This window comes from Geotrypetes seraphini, chromosome 6, assembly GCF_902459505.1.
Source record: "Geotrypetes seraphini chromosome 6, aGeoSer1.1, whole genome shotgun sequence".
Taxonomy (NCBI): Eukaryota; Metazoa; Chordata; class Amphibia; order Gymnophiona; family Dermophiidae; genus Geotrypetes; species Geotrypetes seraphini.
In genome coordinates, this window is record NC_047089.1 from 47101208 (window position 1) to 47118233 (window position 17026).

Consider the following 17026-nt stretch of genomic DNA (forward strand, 5'->3'; position numbering starts at 1 on the left):
ATTTCAAAGCCACCAAGACAGTCCATTTAAGGAAAGTTGCAGCACCCTCACACGAGGGAAAGTGAGGAACAATTCCAAACAATAATAAAGGGGAGCGATGAATGGTAATTTTCCAGATACGCTCGACAGATTGGCTATTAGTTGAAGTAGTTCAGCTATAGGCCATTTCAGTTCCTTGATTACCCTCGGATGGATGCCATCCGGTCTCGGGGATTTATCATTGTTAAGCCTATCAATCTGTCTGCATACCTCTTCTAGACTGACTGTCAACCCTGTCAGTTTCCCGTGTTTGTTTCCTGCATATAGCCTGTTGGCTTCCGGTATGTTGTGTATATCCTCTTCAGTAAATACAGACACAAAAAATGTGTTCAGTTTGTCGGCAATGGCTTTGTCCTCCTTTAGCACTCCTTTTATTCCATGGTCATCCAACATCCCCACCATTTCCTTCGCGGGTCGTTTCCCCTTAATATATCAAAAGAACGGCTTGAAATTTTTTGCTTCCTTGGCTATTTTTTCTTCGTAGTCTCTTTTGGTCCCTTACTGCCTTATGGCGCCTGCTTTGATGTTGTTTGTGCTTTTTCCAGTTTTCGTCCATTTTTGACCTTTTCCATTCCTTAAACGAAGTCTTCTTGTCTCTGATCGCTTCCTTCACCGCTACAGTGAGCCACGTCGGTTCCTTGTTCTTTTTCTTCTTGAATTCCTTGTTGATACACGGTATATATAGATTTTGCGCCTAGGTGACTTTGTCCTTAAAAAGGGACCATGTTTGCTCTAGTGTTTTTACAGTGCTTATCCTCTTCTTAATCTTGTTCCCCACCACGAGACTCATCCCTTCGTAATTCCCTTTTCGGAAGTTCAGTGCCGTGGCCATCGTTCTGGATCGATGTTTTGCCCGTGTCCAGGTTGAAGTGGATCATATTGTAATCACTGCTTCCCAGCGTCCCTTCTACTTCTACACCTTACGCTGATCCTCGTAGTTCATTTAGAATTAAGTCCAGAATTGCATTTCCTCTCGAATTTTCCTTGACAAGTTGTTACAGGATGCAATCACCTACAGCATCCTGGAACTTGGTCTCCATACTGCAGCCAGAGGTGCTTAGTTTCCAGTCTATCCCCAGATAACTGAAGTCACCCATGATAACTGTGTTGCCTCCCTTGCAGTTGCGTTTAATCTCATCTGTCATTTTTCTATCAATTTCTTTGGACTGCCCTGAGGGTCGGTAGTAGATGCCAGTCTTCGTTTCCGTTCCATTTGTTCCCGGAATTTTGACCCATAGAGACTCTACCTTTATTTTCGTTTCCGGTGTGTTCTCTCCAGTAGACTCAATTCCTTCTTTGACGTATAGGGCAATACCACCAACTTTTTGACCTACTCTGTCTCTGTGGTATAGCTTGTATCCCGGTAGCACAGTGTCCCAGATGTTTTCCTCGTTCCACCATGTTTCTGTGATGCCAATGATGTCAAGGTTATCTTTTTGTGCCATAGCTTCCAATTCCCCCATCTTATTCCTTATGCTCCTTGTGTTCGTGTACATACACTTGAGTTTGCGGCCTCTTACTTTCTTGCATTTCCTTCCCTCTTGTGTCCCTTTCGATTCGTCAGGATTTCTGTCTTGCCTATAGTCCGGCGAGTCTTTCCAGCTATCTTCCTGCACGGTATCCTCTGGGTATACCGGTTCCCGAATCATCGACTCTTGGTCGACTGTCGGCTTTCCCCTTCTTCCTAGTTTAAAAACATCTCAATTTCTCTCTTGATGTTGCTTGCAAGTAGCCTCGTTCTGTCTCTGCTGAGGTGGAGTCCATCCTTCCTGAATAGCTTGCTCTTCCCCCAGAACGTCGTCCTGTTGCACACGAAGTGGAATCCTTCTTCCTCACACCAGCACCTCATCCATGTGTTGACTGCTAGCAGCTCTGTCTGCCTCTTCTCGTCAGCCCTGGGTACCGGCAGGATCTCTAAGAATGCTACCCTCGGCATTCTGGTCTTCAGCTTCCCTCCTAGCATCCAGATATGGTCCTTTAGTCCTTCCCTGCTGTAGTTCCTGTTGCTTACGTTGTTTGTCATGCTCAAGTGGCTCACCACTGCCGTATCTTCATCTTCCACTCTGTCGATGATCCTGTCGATGTGGCTCACTATATCTTCTTCCTTGGCTCCTGATAGGCAGGTCACCAGCCGATCCTGTCTTCCTCTCGTTATGGGGCTGTCGACTTGTCTGATGATGGAGTCATCCACGACGATTGCTGTCCTCTCTATATTCTCTTGCCTCTCTAGCTGCAGGTCGGTATCCCTGGTGTATGACCATCTCTCAGGCCATAGGTCCGTGTCTTCTGTGCACTTCCATCTTCCCTCATCCTGGTGTTGGCTTGCACCAGACTTGTCTTCTTTGTGGTTGTCCTCCAGGTGATCCTTACTCACTGTAGGTGTATCTTGGTAGCTCCGCTGTTGATGATTTTCCACGGCCTCCTTGTATGCCTGTTCAATGAACTTCTCTAACTCCCTGACTTCTTCCTCAACGGTTTCCTCTGTCATGAAGTTTTCTGACTCTCTGTCCTCCTCTTCCACTGCTCGAAGTGCTTCTAGTTCCAGTATTCTGCTCTCCAGGATTCTGACTTGCTTCTTCAGCTCTCCAGTTCCTCGCATCAAGTGCATACATAAGACAGCCTCCCAGAGGGGAGATAGTCATACATATGGCAAACGGTGCAGAAAACTGGGTGGCTCAACATCCTGCTTCTGTCTGCTGCATCCATTGCTGTCTGCTTGACCAGTCTGTCTTCTCCTTGTGTAGGAATCTGTATAGCGTCCTCGGTGTTACTGTGAAGTTCTTTTCTTGATTTTAAACCTGCTGCCCCTGTTGCTTGTGTGTCCTCTGTGTCTGCTGTGATTGCCCTCTGCTACTACTGTTTGTTTATCTACTGCTTGTCTGTCCTGATGCCCTTATGGTACTTGCCTGTGTAGGTGTCCTTCCTTAGTGTTTCTTCTTTGCTCGTCCCTTTTTAAGGCCCTTAAGGAGCTGTTGCTAAGGCGAGCACTTTTAACGCTCGTCTTCAACGTGCGCTGAACGGTTGAGTGCCGTTGGCCCCTCCCATTTTAAGGAGAAGCTCCGGTGGATGATGTCGGGGGTGGGCAGAGCTACCTTTTACCGATGCTCCTTGCTCTCTACTGCCTTCTCTTGCTCCTTCTTTCCCTCTCCTGTCACTCTGCTATTAGCTACTATAAAATGATCCAGTGTTTCAGAATGATTACATTGCTGGAGGCAATGCAAATTCAAAATTAAACAGCTAAAAGTGTTGAGTTAATCATTACTGTCCTTGCATACTTGATAATTTTCAGTTTTTCACTAGAAAACTAATTATGCATCTTATTTTTGGCTTGGTAGCAGAATCAATCAATACACCCCTCCAAAACCCAACTAAACACTACCCTAAGTCAGAAAATTAGATTCCATACTTGAAGAATTTGGTCTCCGGCTAAGAGTCTTCCATCTCGGGCAACAATTCCATCACGATATACTTCTTGAATGACAATATTGATCAGAGGAGTTTCATTGCCTCCTACTACACTAATTCCCAATTCAATATAAGGATTAGCTCGGTGAATGTCAATCACAGTGATCTCTCCTTCAGGTAAGGTAGATGGTTGCTGTGTGGCTGCCAAGCAAAAAAATATACAAGAAAAAGGGGACATAAATTCTTCCAAAAATTGGGACCACAAAGTTTAAATGTCCAAACAATAGATATATGTGAAGCTCCCCTATATTTGCATTATCACTGAAAATACGTATAATCTTGTTTTAAATCAATTCAACAAGAAAATGATATGCTCAGAGACCTGGAGACCATAGCAGAGGGATATTCCTCATCTACAGCCTCTCCATCCAATCATAACATATTTCTCTTAATATCTGACGTTCTTTAGTTGGTGAAATACCGTTAATATTTACATTAGTTCAAAAGAAAGTGGATCATTTATCTATTTGAAGGTTCTGAAGTGATGAATCACGTTTCACCTCTGCATCAGGGAATTTCACCGCTAAATGAAAATGGGTGTCACAAAGAATGGTAGCAGATCTTTCATAATTCTATGTGTCTGTTGTAACCCGCACTCTAAGGGCAATGTGTCCAGGACTGCGGGAACCAGGATTATGCCCTTGTGAGCCGCGGAAGGCTCCACAAGGAAGGAAAAAGCAAAGCAGTTTAGAATAAGGATTTTGCCCACAAGTCAGGTAAGTTTTCATGAAAACCAGGACTGGATTTATTTGAGTTGCCAAACAGTGAAACCAAAAACATAAATAATTTGTCAGGACTTTTCACCAAGCAATCCAGTCTTCAAAACCTCGAGCTTCAATATCACACACAATAAAGTTTCAAAGTTCTTTCAAAAAGAAAAACTAACAAAAAGAAAACAGTCTCTTCCCTTTGGTAGTAAACTTGGATTATGGTCAGTGACACAGCACTGCACTCCTTCAGCAATTGAAAATGCTAACCAGGTGGTGTGCTCCACGTGTTGTAATATTGCTACAAAATAGAGCCCTCTATCCCACCTCAAAACGTGGGGCTAAATCCCCCACCACACTGGCTGGATAAAGTGAAAACCAAAAGATTATCAAATGTCAGTTTTACAGTGTCACACTTCTGTGTTTCTCTGCTTCAGCTTTCAGCAGGGAAAAAACACCTCCTCAAAAGAAAAATAAACCAAAACAGTCCACTGTCCAAGGCAAAAGAAATTGAAATACTTTAGGCAGATCTTGTACTTGCCTTGGAGAGACACACTTCCATGGGTTGAACTGTTTGAACCTCTGGGCCTGGTTCTGATTCTAATTCCATGGCTTGTGGAACTTCAGAGAGGTCAGGAGTCATCTCAGTCCCAGCTTCAACAATCTCCATGCATTCTGGTGTTTGTTGGTCCTGCAGAGCTCTTAGTCCTGAGCTAGGTTGCCAGTACTTTCCTTGTGACTGTTCTCCTACTCTCCAGTTCTCCCTCTGCCTTTCCAACTGCTCAGACCTGAGATTAAGGAACTTGCAGCCCCGCCCAACCTTCCCAGGTGCATAGCATTTCCAGTCACAAGACCTGGGAAGTAGAGGGGGAGGGGAAGTCAGTAGCTCAACCCCTAAGCTCCCTCTGCTGGCTTTAGTAGGAATAGCAGGCAAAAAGGAAAACTGTTCTTTATCTTGAGCAGAATGGGCACTAACTGCTCCAGGCATAGGCCTTATACTAGGGCCAATCCTAGCAGGCCTACCTCGCATACCACACTGTCAAAAATGTGAAACCCCAGCTATGGTCTCCAGATCTCTGAGCATATCGTTTTCTTGTTGAATTGATTTAAAACAAGATTATATGTATTTTCAGTGACAATGCAAATACAAGGGAGTTTCACATATACTGTATCTATTGTTTGAAGTTAAAAAAATGTCAGTTTGTTTCCATTACAATGCCATTTCAACGTAGAAAACTAACAAGGATCAAATCTATACTACATGCAGTATTTAAGACAAAACCATTATAATAGAATATCTGATATCAGGAGTGCTTAACTAATGAAGTAAACATCTGGAGTTATTGAGCTTTCAGAGAGGAGAGGAGACAGGATATTTCTCTGTCTTCAAATGGCTTGTTGTTGCAGTCTCTTACAATCAAACATATATATATATATATATATATATATATATATATATATATATATATATATATATATATATATATATATATATATATGTATATATATATATATATATATATATATATATATATATATATATGATAGATAGATAGATAGATAGATATATAGAGAGAGATAGTCTAAGGTAAGTGTTTCTGACAGGAGAGGACATATTTCTCTCTGAGAGGAAAGCAGAGGACATATCTTAGACAAAATATTTCTCTGGATAAATATACATTATTTTGCTCTGAGCTTTGCTAATTTGGGGGATAAAAGCTAAATTGTAGGTTCCTTTATAAAGATAGTTTTAGATCTTAAAAGAGCAAGCTTTACTTAAGCTGGTTTCCATAGAGTTAAAAGCCTGCTATAGTTTTTAAACTTTCTGCTACAGAAAGTCTCTAGCAGGCAAGGTCTAGCTTAGTCTGCATTCCCTCACACCCCTAGCTCATTTCCTTTACTTACAATCTTAATTTAAACAGTCAATTATCCTATTTAGGACAACAAGTGATGGTGCAAAATACAATGGTCAAGTTGATTTTTGGGTTAAAGAAATATGACCATGTGACACCTTTTTATCGGGTGTTGCATTGGTTGCCAGTGGAGGCGCGTGTGAAATTTAAATTCAGTTGCTTTTGTTTTAAGGTTCTATTTGGTTTGATTCCCAAATATATAAATGAACTTTTCTCTTTTACAACTAATAGACATAAAAGAAGCTCACATTTGATTTTTGCTTTTCCGCTTGTTAAAGGATGCAAACTTAAAAAATATCATCAGAATCTTCTCTCATATCAAGCAGCAGCATGGTGCAAAGATTTAGATCAACTGCTCCTTTCTACTGAAATCTATGGGGAATTTAGAAAACATTTAAAAACACATTTATTTTTGAAGTACTTAGGTAGTTAATCTGTAAAATTTTATATTATGAAATTATTTGGTTTTTTTTAGGGTTTTAGCCATTGGTTCTTTACTCTCTAATCTTTTCTGCTTTTATTGTATTTTAAATGTATTTAAAATTATGTAAATTGCATAGAACTTCACAGTTTTGCGGTATATAAATAAACAAGTTATTATTATATTCTTATTAAATTTCATTACTTGCTAAGACTCAAACATACAAATTATCTTAAGGTTCTCTATACCAGTTTAACATACCCAGTACCTTAACAGAATTTAATTAAGAAGCTCAATAAGATGCAGGCAGTAGTCCAGCAAGAGGGGAGCTATCCAGTCTTTTGCATTGAGTGTCACATGTATGATTATCTCCCAGTTTCAAAGAGTTCCTGCAAGTCTGTTCCCTTGAGGCTAGAGTTGCAGACTTGGAGGAGCTGAGGGAAAAAGAGATACATAGAGGAGACCTACAGGGATGTTCTCCAGTCTGGCAGCCCCTGTGCTGCCTTGGAAGGAGGTCTCCTAAAAGGAGATCATCATCCTGGTGATGCAGGAAATGATCCTGTAGCCAGGACCTGCCCACCAAGAGATGCAGATGCAATATCCTCTGGCACCAAGGATCTATCTCCAGGGACTTCAGCCCAGAAGGGTGGAGTTAGGACAGTGGGAGATCCAATCATTAGGCACGTAAATAGCTGGGTGGCTGGTGGGTGAGGATTGCCTGGTCACTTGCTACCAGGTGCAAAGGTGGCAGACCTCACATGTCACTTAGATATTAGATAGTGCTGGGGAGGAGCCAGTTGTCTTGGTACATGTAGGTACTAATGACATAGGAAAATATGGGAGGAAGGTTATTGAAGCCAAATTTAGGCTCTTGGGTAGAAAGCTGAAATCCAGATCCTCCAGGGTAGCATTTTCAGAAATGTCCCGTTGCACACACAGGACCCAAGAGGCAGGCAAAGTCTCAATGCGTGGTTGAGACAATGGTGCAAGGTTGAGGGATTTAGGTTTGTTACAAACTGGGCTACCTTCTGGGAAAGGGGAGGCCTATTCCAAAAGGATGGACTCCACCTTAACCGGGATAGAACCAGGCTGCTGGCACTTAACGTTTAAAAAGGAAATAGAGCAGCTTTTAAACTAAGATTGGGGGGAACAGGGGATGTTGACAGTCACCCAGGAGCAGATGGTTTGGTGTGAAGCATCCTTGAAGGATACTGTTAAATCAGAATATTTAGAGAATACAAATAGAGAGGTTTCAAAAATTGTGAAAGAAAGCCAAGAATGCTTAAGAGGGAAACAGAGTAAAGATGTCAAGGTAACCCTGTCATCTTCTCAGCAGCCTGTAGATACAATTTGAAGTGTTTGTATACAAATGCTAGAAGCCTAGAAAATAAAGTAGGAGAGTTAGAGTATATACAACTGAATGATGAGGTAAGATATAATAGGAATCTCAGAGACCTGGTGAAAGGAGGACAATCAATGGGACACTATTACCCGAGTACAAATTATATTGCAATGATATAGCAGATCAAATAGGGGGGGGGGGGATTCTGCTACATGTTATACATGTTAAAGAGGGAATTGAATCAAATCAAATAAACATTCTGCATGACACAGATAGCAATGTGGAATCCATATGGATAGAAATTCCATGTGTGAAGGGAAGGAATATACGGGTAGGGTTATACTACTGTCCCCCAGGACAGAATGAGCAGACAAATGAAGAAATGTTTTCAGAGACTAGGAAAGCTGGCAAATTGGGCAACAGTATAATAATGGACGATTTCAACTACATATAGAACAAAAAAAATTATATGCTAGGCATGAAATTCAGGCAAGCTCAATTATGCAAAACCCTTATTGATCAAAATAGAGGAGCACCCATACAAAAATTGGAGAAAAAATGAACCTCAGTTAAAGGGCTTCCTGGGTCCTCAAAAAAACTCCAATATGGTGCTACAACTCCAAAATAGCTTTACTTTCAATCGTATATAGTCCAATATTAAATGTTTCAGTAAGGGTCAAATCCTAGCAGACTGAAATAGTTTACAAAAATGTGCTGACAATCCAAACACATCCAAGCACCATCACTGCTTACTGCAAAACAAAACAAACAAAAAAAAGAGGTACTTGGCTTCACACTCGGGCTCCAGCGATATTACTGCTTAGCTGTTGACCTCCTCCGATTACGAGTGGCCAGTCCCCTTCAAAATCCAACAGCGAATATGTACGACTACCTCCCCTTGGGAAGGCGGGAGTACATATGCAGTCGGTGTCAGGAACTGGAAAGCCTGAGGATGGAGGTCGGCAGATTGAGGGTCAGGGTCCAGGAACTGGAGGGACTGGAGGGACTGCGCAACACAGAGGAGACGAGCTGGTCAACCAAGGACACAGACGGAGCAGGCCCCATTGTGGACCAGGTGAGGGACCTCGAGAGATTCATCGAGGAGGCCTATAGGAGGAAGGTGGAGGAACAGGACCAGCAGCTGCACAGACAGATGTCGGCAGACGAGACCCAGGATCCACAAGGCGACACCGGGGAAGGACCTAGCGGAGGAACCACGCAAGAGGAGGAGACCATGACTCACCGGGACCCCGAGGGAGAGACACCGCACTACACCGAGGACACGGACCTGAGACAGAGGAGGTTGCTGAGGAAAGGGAAGTCTGCTATTGTGGTGGGAGACTCGATCTTGAGAGAGGTTGATAGTCACGTAGCTGAGGAAGGGAGGACCGGCTGGTGACTTGTCTCCCAGGGGCCAAGACACGAGACGTCACTGATAGGATCGAGAGGATCCTGGATGGAGCAGAGACAGAGGAGACTGCGGTGATAATCCACGTCGGAACAAATGATGTGAGCCGTAGGAACTTCAGCATGGCCACACTGACTGACCAGTTCAGGGTCCTGGGACGAAAGCTGAAGCGGAGTACCCGGAGGATAGCATTCTCAGAGATCCTGCCTGTACCGAGAGCAGATGCAAAGAGGCAGGCAGACCTCCAGGCTGTGAATGCTTGGTTGAGGAGATGGTGCCAGGAGGAGGGCTTCCACTTTGTGAGGAACTGGACGTCCTTCTGGGGAAAGAGAAAGCTCTACCGGCGGGACGGCCTGCACCTGAGCACAGCGGGAACTAGGCTACTGGCAGCCAATGTGAGGAAGGAGATCGAGAGGGCTTTAAACTGAGGAGAGGGGGAAAGCCGACAGCTGATCTGATGTTGACGCTTCGGACAACAGTATCCAGAACAGATGCTGAACGGGCTGACTGCAAGGAGGAAGTAGAGAGACCGGTGGATCTTATGATCAGACAGCGAGGGAAACATCAGATAAAGGGAGCTTGCTGGGAGGAGACTAAGGGGCATGGAGACACAAGGGGACTGGGTGGCACGAGGGCGAAAGCTGAGGGCAATATAGGGGTGCCACAAGGCGAGGGGGATCAAACGGAGGCTCAAGGGATGATAGCCCAGGAGGGGGCCGGTAGGGCTAGAAAACCCAGAGGAAAAGCGGGGAAGTGGGGTGGCGGGAATGTGGGGAAACCGAAAGCTACGAGGGTAAAGGCTGAGGGCAAAGCAGAAGCACAGGGAACAGGAGAACTGCCCGAAGTTCAAGGGGAGGCGGCCCAGGTAAATACAGAGGTGGAGGAAAAACAACGGGACCTGCGGTGCTTGTACGCAAATGCAAGAAGCCTCATGGCCAAGATGGGTGAACTAGAGGTCGTGGCCAAGGGGGAAGACCTGGATATAATTGGAATTACAGAAACATGGTGGATAGAGGAGAATCAATGGGATGTGGAGCTGCCGGGGTACAAGCTCTACAGGAGGGACAGGACCCACAAGAAGGGGGGAGGCATAGCACTATATATAAAGGACTCTATCTACTCGGTCGGGATGGATATGGCAAAGAAGGCAGAGGGGCTGGAATCGCTATGGGTCAAATTGCCGGGAAACAAGGGTGCAGGCATAAATCTGGGGCTGTACTATAGCCCACCTGGTACGCCGGAAGGAGTCGGACACGACTTGGAAGCTGAACTGAGACAAGAATGCAGGACTGGAAGTGTAACAGTGATGGGGGACTTCAACTACCCGAGGATTGACTGGAGCATGGGTCACTCCAACTGCACTAGGGAAACAGGATTTGTAGAAGCTGTGAGGGACTGCTTCATGGAGCAACTAGTCAGTGAACCGACGTGAGGGAGTGCTACTCGACCTCATCCTAAACGGATTAGGGGGGCCTGCAAGAGGGGTAGAAGTGGGAGGACCACTAGGCAACAGTGACCACAACGCGATCAGATTCACATTAGAAAGGGGGACACCCACAGTAAGGAGGACCGCAACAACTGCGCTCAACTTCAGGAAAGGGAACTATGTTGCTATGAGGGAAATGGTGGTGAGAAAGCTCAGAAACATCCTTAGGATGGAGACTGTAGGAAGCGCCTGGACCCTATTCAGGGACACCCTGCAGGAAGCACAAAGAATGTACGTCCCCAGTTTCAGGAAAGGCGGCAAGAACAAGCGGTCAAAGGACCCGGTTTGGATCTCAACAGAAGTAAAGAGGGCAATAAATGACAAAAAAGTATCGTTCTGGAGATGGAAAAAGGACCCAACGGAGGAAAATCACCAGGCGCACAGGAAATGCCAAAAGGAATGCCACCGAGAGGTTAGAAAAGCAAAAGGGAAATACGAAGAGGGGCTGGCCAGGGAGGCGAAAAACTTCAAGGCATTCTTCAGTTACGTAAAGGGGAAGCGACCAGCGAGAGAGGAGGTGGGGCCGTTGGACGATGGGGATAGGAAGGGAATGATTAAGGAGGATAAACAGGTAGCTGAGAGGTTGAACACGTTCTTCTCGTTGGTTTTCACGAGAGAAGACACATCTAATATACCGGACTCAGAGGAGCTCATGAGTGGGGAACAGGCTGAAAAATTGGAACACATAGAGATAAGTAAGGAGGATGTCCTCAAACAGATAGACAGGTTAAAATGCGGCAAATCGCTGGGCCCAGACGGGATCCACCCAAGGGTTCTAAAGGAACTAAGACAAGAAATAGCGGGCACAATCCAGCATGTTTGCAACCTATCCTTGAAAACTGGAGAGATACCAGAGGACTGGAAATTGGCGAATGTCACACCTATCTTCAAAAAGGGATCGAGGGGTGACCCCGGGAACTACAGGCCGGTGAGCCTGACTTCAATTATAGGGAAGATGGTGGAAGCTATGATCAAGGACAGTATTTGCGAGCACATCGAGAGAAATGGCCTACTGAGAACAAGCCAGCATGGATTCTGTAAGGGAAGGTCATGCTTAACGAACCTTCTGTACTTCTTCGAGGGAATAAGCAGTCGGGTGGACAATGGGGAACCTATAGACATCATTTACCTCGATTTTCAAAAGGCTTTCGACAAGGTGCCACATGAAAGGCTGCTTAGGAAGCTGTGGAACCACGGGGTGGGAGGGGATGTACACAGATGGATCGAGCACTGGTTGTCGGGTAGACTGCAGAGGGTCGGAGTGAAGGGCCAATATTCTGACTGGCGGGAAGTCACGAGCGGTGTGCCACAGGGTTCGGTGCTGGGGCCGTTACTCTTCAACATATTTATCAATGACCTGGAAAAGGAGGCAAAGTGCGAGGTTATAAAATTTGCAGATGATACCAAACTGTGCGGCAGAGTTAGGTCCAGGGAGGAGTGTGAGGATCTACAAAGGGACCTGGACAAACTGGAAGACTGGGCAAACAAATGGCAAATGCGCTTTAACGTGGAAAAATGCAAGGTCATGCATATAGGGAAAAATAACCCGTTGTTCAACTACAAATTGGGGGGGGGGGCATTGTTGGGAGACAGCAGTCTTGAGAGAGACTTGGGTGTGCTGGTGGATGCATCACTGAAGCCATCTGCACAGTGCGCAGCAGCCTCGAAAAAAGCCAACAGGATGCTGGGCATCATAAAGAGGGGCACAACAACCAGGACGCGGGAAGTCATCATGCCATTGTATATCGAGCGATGGTGCGTCCACATCTGGAATACTGCGTTCAATATTGGTCGCCGTACCTCAAGAAGGACATGGCAGTACTTGAGAGAGTCCAAAGGAGAGCAACGAAACTGGTAAGAGGGCTGGAACACTGCCCATACGCCGAGAGGTTGGATAGGCTGGGGCTCTTCTCTCTGGAAAAAAGGAGGCTCAGGGGAGATATGATAGAGACCTTCAAGATCATGAGGGGCATAGAGAGGGTGGATAGGGACAGATTCTTCAGGCTGAAGGGGACAACAGGTACGAGGGGGCATTCGGAGAAACTGAAGGGAGACAGGTTCAAAAAAAATGCAAGGAAGTTTTTTTTCACACAAAGTGTCGTGGACACTTGGAATGCGCTACCGGAGGAAGTGATCAGGCAGAGTACGGTACAGGGATTCAAACAGGGATTGGACGGATTTCTGAGGGATAAAGGGATCGTGGGATACTGAGAGAGGTGCTGGGATGTAACACAAGTATAGAAAGCTAACCAGGTAATAAGTATAGAAACCCAATCAGGTCGTGCATGTGCAAGACCGGAGGGTTAGGACTTCGATGGGAAGATAGGACTTCAATGAGAAACCAAGGTGGCAAGGGAGCCCCTTCTGGTGATTCAGACAGGTCGTGACCTGTTTGGGCCGCCACGGGAGCGGACTGCTGGGCAGGATGGACCTATGGTCTGACCCGGCGGAGGCATTGCTTATGTTCTTATGAATCCCCATTTCGCTATTAGAAAGCTGCGTCAGGGGTAAAAGGGAAAACTTTGACCAACGCTGCTGCGAGCTAACAGACCCGCACAAATTTCAAAGTAGTCAAAATGGCGCTTGAACTTCCAGACATTTGAATGAAAAGGAAAGCTCTCCCCTACACAGATGTCTTCCAAGGAGAGAGGCTATTCACACAGAAACTTCCGGCTCCTGGGGCACAGGTCACATAAATGTGGCAAAACTAAACTTTCTGAGGCTGCGCAGGGTCTGCAGCCTGATGAATGGAATTACCAACCATGCCGAGCCCCGAAAACCATGAAAGTCGCACAGCTGGGCTAGCTGAGCCCTCCCAACATGACACATGGTGCAAAAACACTCTAAAAGCGCCAAAATTGCACAATTGCTAAAAATCCAAGATGGCCACCGTCACAAAATTTGCACAAAATTGCGATATTTTTCACATTTTCCAAACTTTATAAATGGTAATTTTAGGATTTCTCAGGAGGGGGAACAATCAGAAACACTCAAAACTCTACTTTTCACATGTCCCCCATTGTCTCTCACAGGGTATCATCCTGTGTACTCACTGTGACCTGACAGGATCAGTTAGAAGTGCTGGAAGCCTGAATTCAGCTCTCACGTAGGAGCTGGAGGAGAATATTCACTGCCACAAAGCTGGGAATGTTCCTACAAAGCTGATCTTTGGGCTGCCATTCAGACTCCAATGTCTGACTATACCTCCACCCTCGCGGACCATCGGATACGCACTGGAACGGGTGGAGGTGCGTCGATGCAACTGGTACCCTGCAAGACACCGCTGAGCTTCCTAAGGGTGCCTAACAGCCTGCGCTAGACCCCTGATTAACAGAAGGTGAGACCACCTCAAGGATGGCCCTGAGCAGTCTGGCCAACAGGTACCCACAAAGGGATTGGCTTGTCAACTACAGACTAAAGTCTGTGAATTCTCAAGTAGGCAGAGCTTTAAAATTGTTCCAAGCACTAAATTATCTGAAAAGGTGAAGAAATTACATAGAATTAAAACAAAATTGAGAGAGCAGAAATACACAACAGCATCCATGCGTGCAGAAGGAAAAAACTGTAAAGGGCGCTAAACTGATCAGTGAAGTACTATAGAGGCAGAGTGAAAAATCCGAAGTGGATTCCTTCTGCAACCATGCGGCTAAAAGGAAATAGCCCTGTCTAGAATATCTCACCTATTGCACTGGAAATAGTGGTGTGCCGCAGGGATCTGTACGGGGACCAGTGCTATTTAACTTATTTATAAATGATTTGGAAATTGGAACTACAAGTGAGGTGATTAAATATGCAGATGACACTAAACTGTTCAAAGTTGTTAAAATGCATGCAGACTATGAAAAATTGCAGGAAGACCTTAGGAAATCGGAAGACTGGGCGTCAAGTGGCAGATGAAATTTAATGTGGACAAATGTAAAGTGATGCACATTGGGAAGAATAATCCAAATCATAGTTACCGGATGCTAGGGTCCACCTTGGGGGTCAGTTCTCAAGACAAAGATCTCGGTGTCATCGTAGACAATATGCTGAAACCTTCAGCTCAATATTCGGCGGCAGCCATGAAAGCAAAAAAGATGCTAGGAATTATAAGAAAAGGGATGGTAAACAAGACTAAGAATGTTATAATGCCTCTGTTTCGTTCTGTTCTTCTTATCTAAAAGGGTTCAAAGAAGAGTCACCAAGATAATAAAAGGTATGGAACTCCTCTCGTATGAGGAAAGACTAAAGAGATTAAGACTCTTCAGCTTGGAAAAGACAGCTGAAGGAGATATGATTGAACTCTACAAAATCCCGAGTGGTGTAGAATGGGAACAATGGATCGATCTTTTACTGCATCAAGTTTTACAAAGTCTAAGGGGACACTTGAAGTTACAGAGTAATACTTTTAAAATCAATAGGAGGAAATATTTTTTCACTCAGAGAACAGTTAGGCTCTGGAACACGTTGCCAGAGAATGTGGTAAGAGTTAATGTAGCTGGTTTTTTAAAACTTTGGTTAAGTTCCTGGATGAAAAGTCCATAGTCTACTGTTGAGACAGACATGTCTGCTGCAGTGAGGACGCCGTCGAAAGTTTCCTCTAACTATGCCGAAAAGACGGGGAAGGAACGTCGGAGGAGCCTCCCGGCAACCCTTAACTCCAGCGGTTACCATTGATGATTTTCTCCGACGCCTACAACGGGAGCAAGAAGAGTCGGGTGCCAGCTCGCTGGGGACGCCGGCGGAGAGTAGCGCGGTGGTGAGATCCCCTGGGCTCGATGTCACTCTCAGCCCCGACGTCAAAGTGTTCCCTCTAAGCTGAGCAGGTGTCCTCCAGCTGCATTGCTACCACTAGGGGGTGGAATATTTTCAGTCGCTAAGGACAGGTATGTTCCCTGGAGTCCTGCAGAACTTGCCTGTCCCTCACAATTGAAAAATGTGACAGTAAAACAGCACCCTCTATTGGTGAGACTGTGGGTGGAGGACTCCTGCTCAGCTTAGAGGGAACAGTGGCATGCCACCCCTTCAACCGACGCCGCAAGCAGCTAGCTCTCCACGGGACCAGAATGCACCCGAGGAGGTAGCTTCTTCTTCGTTCCCAGAGGCTAGCATGGAGGGCTTGCCGAATACAACAACTCAGAGTGACATGCTCTCTCTGCAAGGACTTGCGACCGGGACAACAGAGGCTGGGGGAATACAAAACGCCACTGAGGTAAAGCTAATTTCAGAACATTTAGATACTACAACATTACAACTTTTTTCACCTACAAAACCCCCTAAAGTCACACTTGATGCATTATGGGACTTGGTAGTGAATTTGGGGAATTCTTTAAATCCTCAAATAAAAAGTTTGGACAAAGAATTAAAAGAACAAAAAGAAGAAATAAATATCTTAAAGCAGGATATTTCTCAACTAAAAATAGAGTCACGAAATACAAGTAAGGAGCTAATGTTTTTGAAACAAAATCAAGATTTGTTGGTTAAAGATAATATAATACTCAGGAGGAAGTTGGAAGCTCAGGAGAATAATGGTCGAATTAATAATTTGAGATTTATAAATTTTCCAAAGATCTTGTCAACTTCTCCTAGAGAAATGGTGAAAAGGTATTTTATGGAAATATTGGAAATTCCTGAAAGCTCCTTACCTCCTCTTACAAGAGTGTATTACCTTCCTGCCAAACCCCAATCCAAAAAAGAAGGAAAAATTGAGGAACCCCGGGAGAGATCATTGGACATTTCCGCAATACTGGAACAATCGGATAGAGAATTGGCTGTTCCAGCCACTCTCTTGTTGTCTGTTGCTTTGGCTCCAGACAAGGATTGGATATTAAAACTTTTCTTTAAAAATAGGTCCAAAGACTTCCTGGGACATCATATTCAGATTTTCCCCGATGTCTCCAGAGAGACTCAAAAAAGAAGGAAAGAATTTCTACTTCTAAAACCTGGAGTGACTCAAATAGGGGGTATTTTCTTTCTGAGATATCCATGTAAATGTGTGGTTAGATATTTATCATTGAAGTATATTTTTACAGAACCGTCTCAACTGATTAGTTTTCTCTCAGCGAAACGTCTTGAAAAAGGAATAACAGCGCCCATGGAAGGTTAGCTCCCCGCACTGTAGTAAGACATGGATTTTCTTTTAATTAATTTGATTTATATTTGTCCTACTCTTTAAATCTTGGATCCAATATATGGAGGACTAGTGTGTGATCAGCTAGATCATTATTACTTTATTTATCTATTTTTATTTTCAACTGAATTATGAT

General features: G+C 44.7%; 1 protein-coding gene across 6 annotated transcripts in view; it reads right to left on the reverse strand.

Annotated features, from left to right (window-relative positions):
- Window positions 1–17026, reverse strand: part of LNX2 (ligand of numb-protein X 2) — a 190304-nt gene that overhangs the window by 73358 nt on the left and 99920 nt on the right. For all 6 annotated transcript variants that reach the window (XM_033947935.1, XM_033947930.1, XM_033947931.1 and 3 more), the window contains one exon: window positions 3446–3645. In XM_033947935.1, coding sequence (XP_033803826.1) covers window positions 3446–3645 — 200 coding nt within the window. The remainder of the gene's footprint in view (window positions 1–3445; window positions 3646–17026) is intronic.